This window comes from Barbatula barbatula (assembly GCF_947034865.1).
Source record: "Barbatula barbatula genome assembly, chromosome: 15".
Classification (NCBI taxonomy): domain Eukaryota; kingdom Metazoa; phylum Chordata; class Actinopteri; order Cypriniformes; family Nemacheilidae; genus Barbatula; species Barbatula barbatula.
In genome coordinates this window covers 9,539,448-9,555,578 of record NC_136778.1, presented here as the reverse complement: position 1 = coordinate 9,555,578, position 16,131 = coordinate 9,539,448, and the positions used below count along the sequence as shown (strand labels likewise).

The window sequence follows — 16,131 nt, the reverse complement described above, 5'->3', positions numbered from 1 at the left end:
ACTACACGGTTACAAAACTTTAATTTAAACGACTGAAAAAGGTATTTGGACACGTTAACAAAGCTTGTGAATCGGTTTCATTTAGCCGTGTTTCTTTTGTATGTTTAATTTCCTTTTGCACTTTGATTTTGAATGTCAAGTTTAAGCTAGAGAACTTGTTTTATTTTGCAATTGTTGCCCTGAGGCTGGTTTTATAAATATTTCACTAAACTTGTGAATAATTTGTTTGATATTTTGTTTTACATCGTTAGGAAATTATTGTTTAACTTGAGCCTGATGCCTTGCACAGTGCATACAGTTTGTTAATTCAGAAAATGTACCTTAGTATCGGAGTGGTACTCTGTATCAGGCAATACTGAATCTCAGGTATAGGAATCGGAAGCAAAAATGGTGGATCCATTCATGTGTTGTTTGTTCAAAGAAATGCAACCAATAAGAGTACATCTTTAGAGCTGATAGAGGTGTTGAAACTTAAACATTATGAAAAATCTGTGTGGAAAAGATTCTGGTGGGGACTTCGGGGGAGTACTTGATGATGGTTGTGAGAACTCTTCCAGTCATGAATAAAATGTATTATTTAAAAAAACAGAAACATGTTGTCTCAATGTAATTTCTTTGTATAATTTCCACGTCAGTAGATCTGACATTGTTTTAATTAACTGTTTATTTAAATGTGAAATTTTACTCACATTTCCTTTATTAAACACTTTGGCCAATTGAATCAAGCTTTCAGCCATTAAAATGAAAAACTCCCAGCTCAAGCTTAACACATTTTACCATGTTTAAAGATATTTCATGGAATATTGTCCCAGAAAAAGGAAAAAAGTTTGCTGCTCCACTTGAGCCTTGTGATGAGATACAAGAGTCAATGCTAAGCAAAAACCTTGGAGATCAGGAGCGGAAACTCTGCATGTGGGAGTTATACTGGGGAACAGTGACGCAGCTTGTGTGATGAGAAATAAGGATGGTAAAAATACAGAGGATGAGAAAAGGACGTCTGGTTTCTACACCATAAAACTTGTGCTGCCTTAAAGTGATATTTTGAAGAATGCGAACGAATTTTAACTTTAATTAAAAACTGATAGTGATAGTTTACCCTACAGTCAAAGTGGCTTGGCTTCATGTCATTCCAACCTACTACTTCAGATTGTCATTGTCTTTAAGGTCTTCAAAAAAGCAATTTGAGGTTATTTTTATGTTACGCTTTCCAAAATGTAAAATTTTTAGAGTTGATGGCAGAAAAAATATTTTACAGGGATTTCCTGTTAAGCTGAAGATAAATGTGTACAAAAAGCAATACAGCACTCTAAACATAAACACATTCAACATAAGCATCACATTTTCTCTGAAGAAGCGCATTTTTTCAGAGACCCGATGCTAACAACAGGGCGATGTGGTGTGAACTACCTAATGGAAGTCTTTGGCTTGTTTTACAGTCGAGTACACGTGATATAGCAGGAGAGCAGAGAAACAGGACGGCTGCAGGGACAGTGAAGGGCTGATCATTAGGGCATCTATTAGCCTTGAACAAGTGCAGTACCCCAATTAATAAGCCAGAGCCCCCAAGCTTGATATAAGGGGAAGACACAGTAATAGGTTGCAAGGAGGAGGAGAAGGTGAGCGGGTGAGCGAGAGAAAGAAAAATGGGAAAAGGAGACAAGATTAGGAGGGTAATGTCAAAAAGGACAGAGATAGCAGAAAATTAGCAGAGTCTATATGACCGAACTTGAAGGATGAAAATAACAGACAGATACCGAGATGAAAACGAGACGTGTTGAGTGGAGAAGCCCTGGAGAGGTGGTGGGTTAAAATTCTCCATGACCTTTCAGACAAGCTGTAACAGACAGAATCATTACAGAGCAGACAGTTTTCTCATAGGCTTAATGGAAACACCACCAGCAATCTGTGTTAATACTAATCAGAACGATAGCTTGAGGCCAGGAGTTTTTTTTTATTGAGTTTGGAAGGCACTCTAAAGGGCGTCTGACTGAGCTACTTATACAAGCATCACCATAGAAAAGTGTAGTAATTTTAAAGATGACTCTCCAATGACATACATTGTAGATTCAACCTTCCTATGAACAGTGGAGTGTTACGGAGCCAATTGTTTTGTTACTCAGAAAACTTTAGGTCTGAACTCTGAAAACTGATTTTCACTTCTATTTAAAGCAGATTTATCATTTGTACATTTGTACAAACAAACTCATTTTAGAGTTAAAATGGGTTCTTAAGATGTATTAATACGTTTTCACCGTTTGCATTCATTCTATTAACATATGCCAAAAATAATACAAAATATATATATATTTATTAAGCGTAGAATCAATTCAAGCACGAAAGCAAAGCACCTATGGAAAGAAATAACAAGGTCACAAAGAGCTTAGTCATGCTTTATGGATGTCTGCAAAGATCATCCCGCCCAAATTCCATTGTTAGACAATAATAAAATATCAAAGCAACCATTCAACACAACAGTGACACAAAACTGCAAGCTGAACAAAGAACGCAAAATATAAATGAACACATACTGAAACGCACCGGGTTTGAAAAGGGTTTTCAGTTCTTGAATAATTTCTCTCTTTTTTACCAGATGTCTCAATCTGAAATGAGAAGCAATGCATTTTTAAAGCTGCTAAGAAGCAGAAGAATTGTGCATGATTCTCTGTAGCTCGCCCCACCAACCACTCCCATGCAGCATTACACTTGCACTACAGAACAGACCTATGGCGCGCCAGGCTGTCAGTTAATGTTATCATCATAGGTGCAGTGACGCGTTCCACTCAGTGTCACTCTCTGTCAGTTAAGTCACAGCACTAACTCCTACCAAAAAACCTTCTTTGGCTCAAAGTCGACCTATTTTCATCACACTAAAATGTTCTTGTGCCAAAGCAGAACAAGATATCTGGATCGTCATATTGTTTGACCACCTTGTTAGATCCTGATCCTTCAACATTTCACTCCTTTGTCACTGGAAAACTGCACCCATATTAAAAGAGAGCTACACCCAGTCAGCCAAGATAGAAATGGCTTTATAATTCGTTTAGTATGCTAATGCACTTTAAGACCTCTATATGCAAATATGATTTTGAACAATATTATACTGTAAGGTGATTCAATGTCATTGTATGATCCATTTGGGGAAATTAAAACTGCCAAGTTATGATATACCTAGAGATGCACCCATTCAGAATGTCAATATCGGCCGATAAAAGCTCATTTTCAAACTATCCGATAGTTTAATAACAGCCAATGATCAGGGCCGATATATCCTGTCAATAAAAAGAGTTGGGGAAAATACAATGAATTTGTGCTCTGTATAAAGAAATTTTAAGAAACATCACAGGTTTGATTTTCAATATTAAAAGTCATCATATGAATTAATCGCATTAAAAAAGTTAAGAAATATTAATATAATCTTTAGAATTTAGAAAATGTGAGTTAATATAACCACCATACTATCATTCTGAATAATCAGCTACCGGTATTGGTGGAGAAATTCTTTATCTGTGCATCTCTTGATTTAACATATTTTATTTAACACTTCCTCATTTGAAAGTCCATTCCGTCAAGTCTCTCCTATGTGTCCTCACTTTGAAGTAGCATTGGGAAGTTGATCATTTCAGGGTTTCCTCATTAAAACATGCAAATAGACTTCATTTCCCAACTCGATACAATGAATACATTTCACCCACATGTAAGATCCTCTTTGGCGCCATACACACCTTAATAAACTGCTCACACAACATCAAGTAAACACTGGGAATGTACATGTCAACAATGACATCACAAATATTTTCATTAGCATGTGATGTATTCCAGGACCGAAGTCCCACAAAATCCTGTGGGAAACTGTAATAGCACTACTGTCCCATTTCTACCATGATATTTATACACACAAGAGTTTCGGGGTTTAACATATGAAGTTAACAAGCTCCACTGCTGAAGGAGCTGGTTTCCTACGGTAAGTGATTTTTCACTGTTCCAGACCAACGGGCAGCTTTTATCAACGCGTGTCTGCCCGGTCAGCACATTAATTATGTTTGCGGTGTACCAACCCCCCTCCACCAGCTGCTGACTGGGTGTTAAATGACTGCTGTGCCTCCATTTCCTAGAGGTCACAGACACGTTCATATCCCACCGGAGGCTATCAACACACATGTACTAAAACGACCTCGCTGATTGCTCCATCTCAGGCCTTTTTTTGACAGACCAGCCCTTACAAAACCAATAAAATACAATGACGCCAGTAATATCCACTAATAAGTAAACTCTCATGCAACCCGAGGATGACAATCAGAATTTGCAAGTTCAAAATGGAATAAATTACACTAATAACCTGAACGCTAATTCGACTGAAGGGAAAGTTCACTGTTCTGAAGATAAGGTAATCAAAGCAATCAGATCCAAATATAAGATATCCAATTTTATATATATAATATCCAATCCAATCACAAAAGAGTGTCTAATAAGTACCAGAAGTGGTAGCTGACAAGAATTAGAAGAAAAATCGGATCAAATTAAATCAAGAGCTATTTGTAATTAATTGGCATATGTCTCATGTCACCAGATAACTAAAACGAAAAAAGAAAGTCTGCTGTCGACAGAGCGAGTAGCACAGCATGTTCTGGAAGAAAACAAGCCCTACTGAGCTCATCATTCAGTTATGCTGACAGGGCTGAATCTGATCGCTATCTCTTACAAACCGTCACTGACCAACAGGTCATAAGGATCAGCTGACACTGATGCTGCAGACCTTTGCAGGGGAGCATACACTGGTACACTGCTTTCACGTGAAGTAATCAGAAGGATGGGCCCCTCTCTGAAAACATCTACCAGCACAGCACAGCTGCAGCCCATCCTTTCATGAAACAAACAGAATAACTGCCCATACACATTAGTGGCTGATGAAACAAAAGTGCACAAAAAGCCTGTAAATGTCTAACTGAAAAAGCGCTGCTTCTGATGAGTTGATATCTGTACAATTACAACCTAAAATTTGGCTGATGACAAAAACTGCCTGGTTTGGCAAAGCTGCTGGATGAACTAGATGTAAATCACTATCAAGAAGTAATTTAGATACCACTCAATTAAATAAATTCCTACTCTTAGGAGTAGGGCTCGTTTTATATCGCCTGGAGAGTTTGTAGGTTCAATTCATTTCTGTGATGCGGTTCAAATTGTCTGGCATAACAACTTAAACATATTTCTGTTAATCAGTATGTATTGTTATATTGGTACATTTTATATTACGTTTAAACACAATAAGTGTTTTATTGTCAAATTAGTGCATCTATTGCATTGCTTTTAGAATTAACTTGCCAAACTCTAGGATCTAAATGCATGCTACTGTGAATAATAAATATATTAAAAAAAAAAGAGTAAATTGTGATAAACATAACAAGAAAGTACAAGGGCACAGTTACTCTTTCTACTAAAATGAGACCATTAATACAAGATACAATGGATAAGAAATTAAAAGGAGAGCAGGGGTAGCAGCTCTTCTTAGTTGGACACATATGGGAATCGCTCACAAACAGTCATCCCAACATGAGGTGAATAAACTACAGCAACCGCACCCTGTCCCTCCGGTCTGCCCCTGACAGCTTGAGACTTAATCAGGCAGTAAACAAAGCAGAGCGAGTATAAAATGAAGGCATGAGTGAAAGTTTGAGGACAAGACTTGAAAAGCATACAGAGAATCTAAAAATGTGAATAAGAAGAGGCTAAGACTCACCCTGAGCCAGCATGATGAACTCGAGGAAGAGGGCGATGTGGTAAAGCTCCATGGCTTCTTCTGCTCGGCTCATGCAACCTCTTCCAGCAACCAGAGCCTGAACTTCACCTAGACTACCTTCGGATGGGCTCCCACGCAGAACCAGTGAAAGGTCCACCACGTCCGTGTACATGCAGTGCAGGACTACACGGGCATATTTTTTAGGTATTATGGATTCATTTAGGATAATCCGGGTGGGGGTCTGCAGAGTGCGCTCTGTGATCTCCTCCCCCGAGCGGATGCGCCGTTGCAACAGATTGCGGAAAAATGGCGAGCGGGCTGAAAGCACAGCCTTGTGGGCCCTCAGCTCCTCATCAGGTGAGCTGTGGCTTACACCTGCACTTCCAATTCCCCCGCCACTCGGAGCGGGTGCGCCCGCTCCGAAAGCTTCCACCAGCTCTGAATCAGAGGAGAAACTAAGCAAAGAGTCAAAATACTGCATGTGTTCGCAAAGGAATCGCATGTCAGCTTCGAGGGAGTTGGGCGTCCCAAACTCCTCGCTTAGCCTCACCAAAGTGTCCACGTTCTGCAGCCTTGCATCTTCTGAGCCCAGCTCACCTGTATATAGGTAATGCAACAACGAGGAGAACATGGGCGCGTCCATGCCCACTGTGCCAACATCCAACAACACCTCGGCCCCGTAACTTGGTGACGATGAAAGAAGAGTCCTGAAAAACGGACAACGGGCGGCTAGTACGGCTCGATGCGCAGGGAAGCATGAATCTTGGAAGATTAGGTCCACGTCAGTGCAGTACTTGTGCTGATAAAGGGTGGCCAAATCCTGCTGCAGGGTACGAGCCTCGGGCCGAGCCAGGCCCGCCTGCAGACTAAGCTCTTTGAGTGCCGCCGTACCCTCGTACTCCTCAACCAGGGCATTAACATCTCGCACGTCCCACCCTGAGAGGAGCTCGCGCATCTGCCGTGCATGATCAGCTGACCGACTGGACTTGCGTCGTTTAATGAATCTTCTCTTGAGGGTTGCCAAACCAGAGCTCTTTTTCTTCTTGTCCTGAGGTTTTTCAGGGCCATGTTCTAGGCTGTAGAGCTTGGACTCGCCGCCATAACCCTGTGGTGCATAGGTGGCGCCTAGTGACAGAAGAAACACATTGTGTTTAGACGGGAGACCTTAAAAGTTGTGTGGAAAATAAGCTTTTTGCTGAGTTTATCACTGAAGTTTATACCAAGTAAGTGCAACAACAAGATATTTTGTAAGTGTTATAAACTTGACTTTTAATGACATTGTACAGATGAAGAAAATGCAATGCAGCTCTGAAAATTACACCTAAATCGAACTACAAAAAAGCAATCTTCACTAAAAGTTCACTAAATTGCATCTCTAAAGAAGAATTAGGCACAAAACAGAGTGAAACCGAGAAACACCAAAGAGAGTTATCCACTGGTGAAATGTAAGTGATTTTTTTGGCCGTTTTAAAATTTGTTCATTGACTTTACAAATTTATGGAAATTAAACACAGAAGTGCACACTACACTTACATTCTGATCAGCTTTTGACATTGCAAGAATGCATCCCTAATCTACTTTACCACTTTAAACCTCCACCATTTAAATCTAAAAATTTGCACCTGCCCAAAAAGGGAAACTATGAAGTCATCTAATGTCCTCCCCAGCATAGCCCATATCTATCACCCTGACGACACTTCATGTTTCTATCCAATGTTCCATTTCTCATCACAGGCCCACTGTCATGCATGGTTTAGTATTTTGAAAGCCCCATTATTTTACTGATCTCGCAGACAGCAAAGACATTAAAATATGCACATCAGAATTTGCAGTTAAATTCAGAACTCTGTGGGGTACGAGACAAAAATAAAACTAATCTACTGCTGACAGAATTTCCAAGCCTTAAATAAACAAATACAGACAAGATGTTACAGTCAAAGAATATGAAAACAGTCCCAACTGGTAACATTTGTTTTAAAGACATGATTTGTTGACTGGTACAAAATGTTGTTCATGGTCTAATATCCTGTTGTTGCAACAATGCATATCCAGTAGTTACTGAACTTTTCTGAAAAATAAAGGTAATAACCGGGTTTGATTAAATTCTAAGGTCAAGTAAATCTTTGTATGGAACATTTAATTACAGCAATTAAATTAGTTAAATCAGTTAGATATAATGTATCTGTAGTATAATGTATAATGTATAAAGCCTTAAAAAGATACAATTATATATTTCAAGTTGTATGTGCAACAACATTTTTTACTGATATTGTTAATTTTTTTAATAAATGTAATTTATTTTCAAGTTTGTTTGAAATATCGTGATGTGTATCGTATCGTGAGCCCAGCATCGAGTTATGTACCGATTCGTGAGCTGAGTGAATCGTTACACCCCTACTATTGCATAAATTGAGTGGTCAACGTGTGTTTTTTATATTTTGTCTTGCTTTTCAATATAATTTAAAATAAAATTGAGCAAAACAAGTAGGCTAAATGAAAAAAAAAATTGCCATCTCCCTTGAATAGCCTATATTTGGCCTATAACTTGACTGCTGAAAGAATGTACTGTACTCCGTACCCCTACAGCAAAACACTTCATTACAAAGTGTCATTCAACATTATTAACTACAAATATGAATAAACTAAAACTGTTGGATTATTATAGGCTACACTGCTAAATGAAAAAATCATCAGGATAATAATCCTGTGTTGATAATCTAAAAAAAAAAACATCCATGCAAGCAATTCTGACTGACAACCATTTCAGTTTACGTCACTCCTCCAAACTCCGCCATGAAAGCGAACTGTTCTGTCAGAAGGTGCACTCGTGGCTGGACAGAATACTTTGACAAGTTGTTTAGTTCAGGGAACTGTTTGCACAAGAGTATGATGTCAAGGGATCATTGCACTACGCATTACTGACATGTTTGCTGCATAAATAAAGCACTCACGCCTCTCTCTCTGCATTGGTTGCTGCTTGATCATATCACACGTCATGTTCAGTAAAATTTAATCGGCCGAACATGCTTTTTTTTTGCTATTTTTGGCTGAATAGTTCTGGTTGTCAAACATTCGGTGCATCCCTACTCAAAACAAAAAACAATCATTTTATTGTAATGTCAGCCACTTTATTCAGAGGCTGCGAAATCTATACTGCTTACAAATGTAACGAAAATAATTAAATGCAACACTGCATACAGCAGGGCTGCTCGATTATCATAACCGCGATTATTTTGGCCAATATTGAGATCCCGATTATTTAACACGATTTCTAATTAACCCTTAAAACAATATAGAAACAAAACAAAACTTTGCTTTTAAACTCTGAATTTAACTGATAAATAAATGTAAAGAAATAGCACTGCTGAACCTCTGTAAAGGAAAGATGTGGGCTGTGGATTTATACTACAAGAAAAGAGAGGATCCTTGCTAAATGGAATGCGGCACAATAATAGTAATTGACGAAGGCCAAAAGATTAGGATTAATTTTCAATTAATTGCACAGCCCTACTATACAGAGCGTTTTTTTAAGGCTGTCAAGCATGAAACCCTGGCTGTTGGTTTATATTTAGATAATCATCCTGTGTCGATAATCTAAAAAATGTATTAAGATTTTTATACACGACTCTCTGTAAACACTAATGACTACATACAGTAAAAGAATAAAGGCCATCCGTTTAGGAAGTTTACCTATAAAGGTCTGCTGGGTCTGTGAGTTACCCCCAAATCGAGGTGAGCACGAGTGAGGGTAGCTGGAGGCATTCACACCCATCGTCTCCCCCTTCTTCCTCCACTTATTTACCCCGCTGGATCATTCCTTCTGAGCGTCAATGCACTGACTAGCTCACTGCTCTTCTCAATCAGTCCTTTTTGGATGTGGAGATGCTGCAGCGATGTCAGTCATTCCTGAGAGAAAGAGAGAGAGGCAGGAAAAGAGTAAAACATGAGTGGCAGACAGTCATAAAATTTGGACAAACATCAAGTTTTTTCACTATAAAACAACCTTGGCAAACTGGAAGAATTGATGATGAGCCTTGATTTCTTTAAGGACAAGTGATTCATCAAGTGTTAATCTGATGTCGATTTCGTTTACAAAAATGAATGCTTTTCTAGTTTCTTTATATTATCTACTACACAATGTAACTCTTCTTGATCTAAGCTGAAAAGAGAGACTAATGAAAAGAACAATACAAGCACACAAATCACACTGCATATGTAGAGCTTTGATGTTTACTTCAGCTTTTGAAGGCCATTAGAATACTGCTGGAGGATTTAAACCCTCCCACTGATGTCATGCTAATGTAATCGGACACAAAGGCACAACTGGCTTGTTTTCTCTAGTTATCTAAACATTGTCTACAGTGGCTTTACTTTTCTTTATAGTTCACTCTAATCTCCAAACTTTGGCCTGCGACCCCGCTTTGGCCTTGAATGTTCAAGAAGGCATGTTCACACCATTGGCACATCATTTCAAGAATACCAGACATCTTCCTTAGAATTGAACTGGCAACGAACGAAATTCTCATTTCATTGCCAAATATGTATTTTCCTAGGGAGGTAAAAGGCTGGGTTTTGCTGTATCCAGATGAAGAACTATTGCTCTATCCAGTTATTTATGTTTCACATTACATTCCAACCTTGTGCCGCTGGGAACTCCTCATAGGGGGAGCCTGCAACAGTTTAGGGAGACATAAACGCCTAACATCCCCCACTTGTGACATTGAGAGTGGGGAAAAGGAAAGCATTTTTCCAGGCCAAACAGAGCAGTCAGCAGAAACGCTGAGGAGAGAAACAACTTCTGGTAACTTACAGAAAAACGTTTTTACAGGGAGATTACGTTGATCTATGAGTGAGCTACACAATGAAATAAGATTATGATGTCAGCTGCCACGATTTACAAATCAAGTGGACACTGCAGGATTTCATTTAGGTCTAATCCAATTGCTTTAACAGTTTCTATTTACCACATCTTTTTGCAATGTTAAGAAGTTGTTTGCATAAATGCTGTGGTGAATCAGAGGCGTTTCAATGAATCAGTGAATTTGTAATGAAAGCAGGTCGTATTGGGTAAACTAATCCACCACTAGCTAGTGGAAGTTTCACTTCTAGTGGCTTTCCAGAGAAAACAAGTGCTTGAAAATAAAACACAGGACACTGAAAAAGCAGCTCCATAAAGAATCACTTGTAATGCACGTAAAGAACAGTCCTATTATTGCCATTACAAACAAAATGCAAATTACACATTTACTGTATTCGGTAGTGTCGACACAGTTTTGTTATTTATAAAAGGAGCATTTGTAGAGTCCATAGCCGCTTAAGGACACTCAGTAAGCTTGCGCTGAATAGAGGCTCACTCATGTGAAAATGTAAACATGCAGTGACAGCTTTGTTGACTATTACGGCAGGGTTCTGGTATCATCACACTGTTTGTATTCAGTGTATAATTCATTCAAAATTCTATTTTGTTTTTAGGGTGCTTACAGGGCCAATGTAAAAAAGGTGGTGTGTATTGAACATCAATACATTAATTCAGCAACAAAATATGCATGGGTACAAAACAAGCATTTTAAAGGGATAGTTCAAACAAAGATTTTAGAATTCTAATTGTTCCAAACCTGTTTAAATTAAGATATCTTAAGGTTCTAGACCACCATTAACAAAAAATAATAGGAAAACTGATCGTGGTAGTCAAAAGTGCCCCAGAATAGTTTGCTGTCCTACATTCTTTGTAATACTTTTGTTCTGTTGAACACAAAAGAAGATATTTTGAAGTAATCTTTCAAACTATTGTAGTCGATGGGTCCAAGAACGATTGTGTTGTAAGCATTCTTCTAAATATCTTTCTCCGTGTTCATCAGAGCAAACAAATGTATACAGGTCAGATTTGGAACAACTCCGAGGTAAATGTGCAGAATTTTTGGGTGAACTATCCCTTTAATGTAACTGCGCCAAATCTCAGATTCTTGCTCTGCTCTGTTAACAATGGATCGAGTTGTTAATAAACCCCCAGTGTCCCTTTTCGACCAACTAGGCCGCCGGTACTCTCTGGAATCGTTCCGTGTTGTAATTGATTGCTATAAATTTTGTTACCATATAGATTTAAATAGCTTTAAAAGCAGCTTGTGATCGCATTAAGATGCTGAATTAAATGACTTGAGATGTTAAAATATATTGTTCAATGTCTTAAGATGACACGGCACATTTTCTATACCGAGTTATCCTTCAGCTTTCAAGTCAGTGGAAGTAGGTTCTGAAAGAGGTCACATATCCCGCAGCTAACCAATGACTTTTAATGGAACAGGGGTGTCCGATTACCCCAAGTCTTCTGACATTACCAACCCTGCAGTCGGGGAAGACAGAGCAAACAGAAACAACATTTAGTCTCCGTACTCGCAGTGTCATCCAAGGGCCCGCATATGTAATTGTAGGTCTACGTTTGGAGTTTTGTCTCTTTCATGCTGTGTTTGGAATGTTCTCAACATCAAAGCAGCACTTTTAATGCACTGACTTTGATGTTGAATGAAAACAAAAGGAACTGCTGTTTGTCAGCAACGTACTGTAGTGTTAATTCTCAGAGCTGAACGAGACAATCATGAGAAGTTGCAGGAGACACTGACTTTTAACGTCATAATAGTCTTTTGCAGACTCGACTACGTGCTATTTTAAATACAACTGTGTCTATCTGATATCCTATGGGTATTAATAATAAATAATAAGGTCTCTTGAGCGGAAAATGACATCTGTCCAACAGCTCATGTCAACAGTAAGCTGAGTCCCAAACACACAAGCCTACAATCTCACATCCTTAACATAAAACAGTGACAAGCTCAAGCCAAAACAAACTCTTTAGAGACACAGGCACAAAGCTGAGAAACAGTTTATCACATATTTCATCATTCCAGTAATGCGCAAACAGTCAGCATCTAGACAGCCACTGGAGAACGCATCAAATTTACAAATTACTGCAAATTTACAACGACTGCGAACTTGATGTATATTGCTGAATTTGTATTCACTCAGAGCTTGCACATTCTAAATCAGGTTAAGTCACGGTGCATTTTTCAGTTGTTTAATAAAGCACGGAAAAAGTTAAAGGCCTACATGGGGAAGTACATGGGGTTGCAGGTAAATAAAAAACACTGGTGGAAAATTATAATTACAGTGTCCAACACAACAACTGTCTCTCAACATGAGCGACAGGAATGGAGAGGGAATAAATGAACAGTTATTTAATGCTGCAGAGCGCCAGAGCTGCCTCTAAAACAGACAGCAGTTATGTAAGCATAAGCAAGCAGGAGAGTGGAGCAGTTTTGCCACATTAGGCAAATCAATAGGGAGGCTCTGCAGGGGAAAGTATCAATAAATCCTAATGCACCTCCAGGTTTTTTCCCAGTCTAGGTAGACTTCACCCAAAATGAGATTTAAAGCTTCAGAAACTGAAAATTTTCTTTCAGCCGGGCTTGTAAAAGATTAGAAAAAAGACGCTGCGTGAAACATTGGGAAATGTTGTGCCCTGTGCATCTGAAACCTCAAACTGGGTCACATAAATCAACCTGTACACTTCTTTTTTTTTTGTAGCTGCCTCTGGCCCTGCTTCACTTTTATTCTTGATTCGACTCCAGTAGAATAGGAAAATGCATCCTTGATTTTTTCTCTTCTGGTTTTGAACGAGCTTGATAGGAAAGGTCTTTCAAAGGAGCACCTGTTACAGACAGGCCGTCTAAACAGGCTTTTAATGTCTGAAGCAGCCAGCAAACGGTGAAAAACCCGGTGATTTAAGCTCATCTCAAGCTACATTCATTTTGTGCCCTGGGAGTTTTCTACGGAACCGGAATGTGCGTCAAAATTCAACAAGCCTTGTGTGGGTTTTTTACTTCATTTACTAACTTGTTATATTTTGCTTTAAATGTGCAACGTGTGAATTTTACTGGCATCTATCAATCAACGGCTCAGTCCACACCTTCTTTTTGAAGTGCTATGGTGGCTGACACAGGACAAATATGATGTCATGTTTTCGCTTCTTTGTCAAAAGATATAAAATAATTACGAAACACGCTCTTTGAAGCAGTTAGTCCGTTTAGGGCTACTGTAGAAACAACATGGTGAATTCCATATAGGAGAGCCGTAGTGTGTAGATAGAAATAGCTCATTATAAGGTAATAAAAACGGTTCTTAAGGTCTTTATACACCTCTAAAGACATAATTGTCGTATATTATAGATGTAAATTATATTGCATAGATGTATATTATATTGCATTTCTGTCAATCTCACATATTGCACATTTAAGCTTCCAATAGAAGTCTGACAACTGCGTCTAAATAGGTTTCACAATTTTCCACAAATTTTGTTCAGAAAATTGCAGAAGAGTAAGCGGATTCTATCTGGACCTCAAAAAGAATTTTGTTGTTCTTCAGCATGACTACTTCTCTTCATGACAGGGGCCGTCTGTGTAGATCCTTCCACCCAAAAAAGTCTTCCATCATCACTCTGACAGGGTGTGCCACATATGGTGGGTGTTTATGGATTAAATCTGGCCTTGTGGGTTGAACCAGCGCTGCAATGTTTAAAAATTATGTTCATACACTGTAAAACATTACACAAAACACCTTAGTACACTATAAAAAGTACAGAAATGCAACAGGGACAACAAGAGCTCTTTTTGGTAATACAGCTTAAATGTGACCAGTATCAGGACTGTGCCCAAAATTCTCGCAAATACGATACTGTTTTATAACGTGCGAGGTAAAATTTCACAGGGTAGCATTGGTGCAAGTCCGTAAAACACATTTTTGCCCCGCCAAAGATTTATTTGAACATTTAATGGGATTTATGCGCTTGTGATAAGTGCAGGAAAGAGCGACCAGAGAGCTTGTGCACTCCCTCGGTCTCCAAACTAAAGTGTGTGTTTGACTTCATTCGGTGTTGCGCAGAGACCGAATGGCATAAGAAAAAACTCTCTCACAGAACATTGATGTCATATTCTGATTTGTACCTGAATTACAGCTGGGTGTGAATACACTCAAAAACATGTTGCCTTTTCTTTCCTGACAAGTGTTCCGCACATGCAGATGACATAAAGGAAAAATCATTTCCAATGAAGAGTTTTCCTTTTATCTAACAGTTGTGAAAACAAATGTCCGATTTGCGACGTAATGACTCATTTGAATCGAATCATTTTGTTAAAACAACTAATATGTCAAACACTTAACTCCAGTTCACCCATCAAAATCCGTCCCTCAGAACACAAGCGTGCTTATACCATTTAACAAGAGTGGTTAGTAAGATGAACTGAGAAAGTGGGTCGCAGAGGGAAAAATGAGTCTAGAGCCCTGAATATGTCTCTCTAGTCTTTCAAATAACGTAGTTTCCAGAAAACAATAAACAGCCATTGTGGGTTTTGTGCCTTAAGGTTCTCATGGCATTTTCCTTCCGTTCAAGTGAACCCCTTTCTAATTCAGCACAAACATGTGCCTTAATGTGCCTTAACCCCAGAGCCATCTGTGAATACCAATTTAATCGAGATTGCAAGGTAGCATTAGAGATAAAATGGTGTTAGCGATAAAGCGAAACGTGTTTGGGGTACAACATTTTACCAGAACACTGAGCATAAGCAATGTCCATTGAAAATCACTGGTATAAAGGACTCTCTGTTCTAGGGTGTTCGTAGTTCTCTTCAAGATGGGGAGACGGGGATGGAGGGAGGATCACAGACACCCTGTGGCTGCTTCCTGTGAAGGGTGGCGGTCTGGCTCATGTGAAACTAATAAGCGTGGACAGAGCCAAGCCACACCAGGCCAGCTGCGGGTCGTCTGGTCAACCCTGCTCTGCATTTCTACTGAATTTGAGATGGACCACGCCGAGTAAAATCAAAGCAAAGCAATCGAATTGCATTTTCAAAACTAGTTGTAAACATGTTGAATACACAGTTGTTATCCATATACACTGACTTTACATAAAAGCTAATTTTGCGTGAACTATATTCAGGTAAACTAGAGTTCACTGTGAAGGGAACCGTCCCCCCCAAAGCAGCTTCATCCAACGATGAGGTGACAAGACATTTCATCAGGAGACACTGTGCATTTACGGACATGACTCGCCCTTTTCCACAGGGAGCTTGTGGAATGCTTCATTCACTATTCTGCCCATATCCCCTCCTCAAAATGTGAGATTCAGCAAATACAATTTCATAAAACATCTAATTAGGTCCTAAAAGGTCAGAGCAGCACAAGACAATGGGATGTTTTCTGTGGGGTCTGGGCACATTCCAACAGCCTTTTATAGATGCCAACATTGCCAACTTTGATTTGTTACCAAGCAAAAAATAAATAAGGGGAATTTCAGGTTCAATGTTTGGTAACACTTCAGTATGGGGGCAATTCTCACTATTATTAACAAG

General features: G+C 39.0%; 1 protein-coding gene across 1 annotated transcript in view; it reads right to left on the bottom strand.

The window, feature by feature from the left end:
• Positions 1-16,131, bottom strand: part of btbd7 (BTB (POZ) domain containing 7) — a 44,171-nt gene that overhangs the window by 11,839 nt on the left and 16,201 nt on the right. Inside the window, exons 2-3 of the mRNA XM_079475108.1 lie at positions 9,425-9,640; positions 5,735-6,859 (exon numbers count right to left, since the gene is read on the bottom strand). Of these exons, the coding sequence (XP_079331234.1) occupies positions 5,735-6,859; positions 9,425-9,506 (1,207 nt within the window). The 5' untranslated portion in view covers positions 9,507-9,640. The remainder of the gene's footprint in view (positions 1-5,734; positions 6,860-9,424; positions 9,641-16,131) is intronic.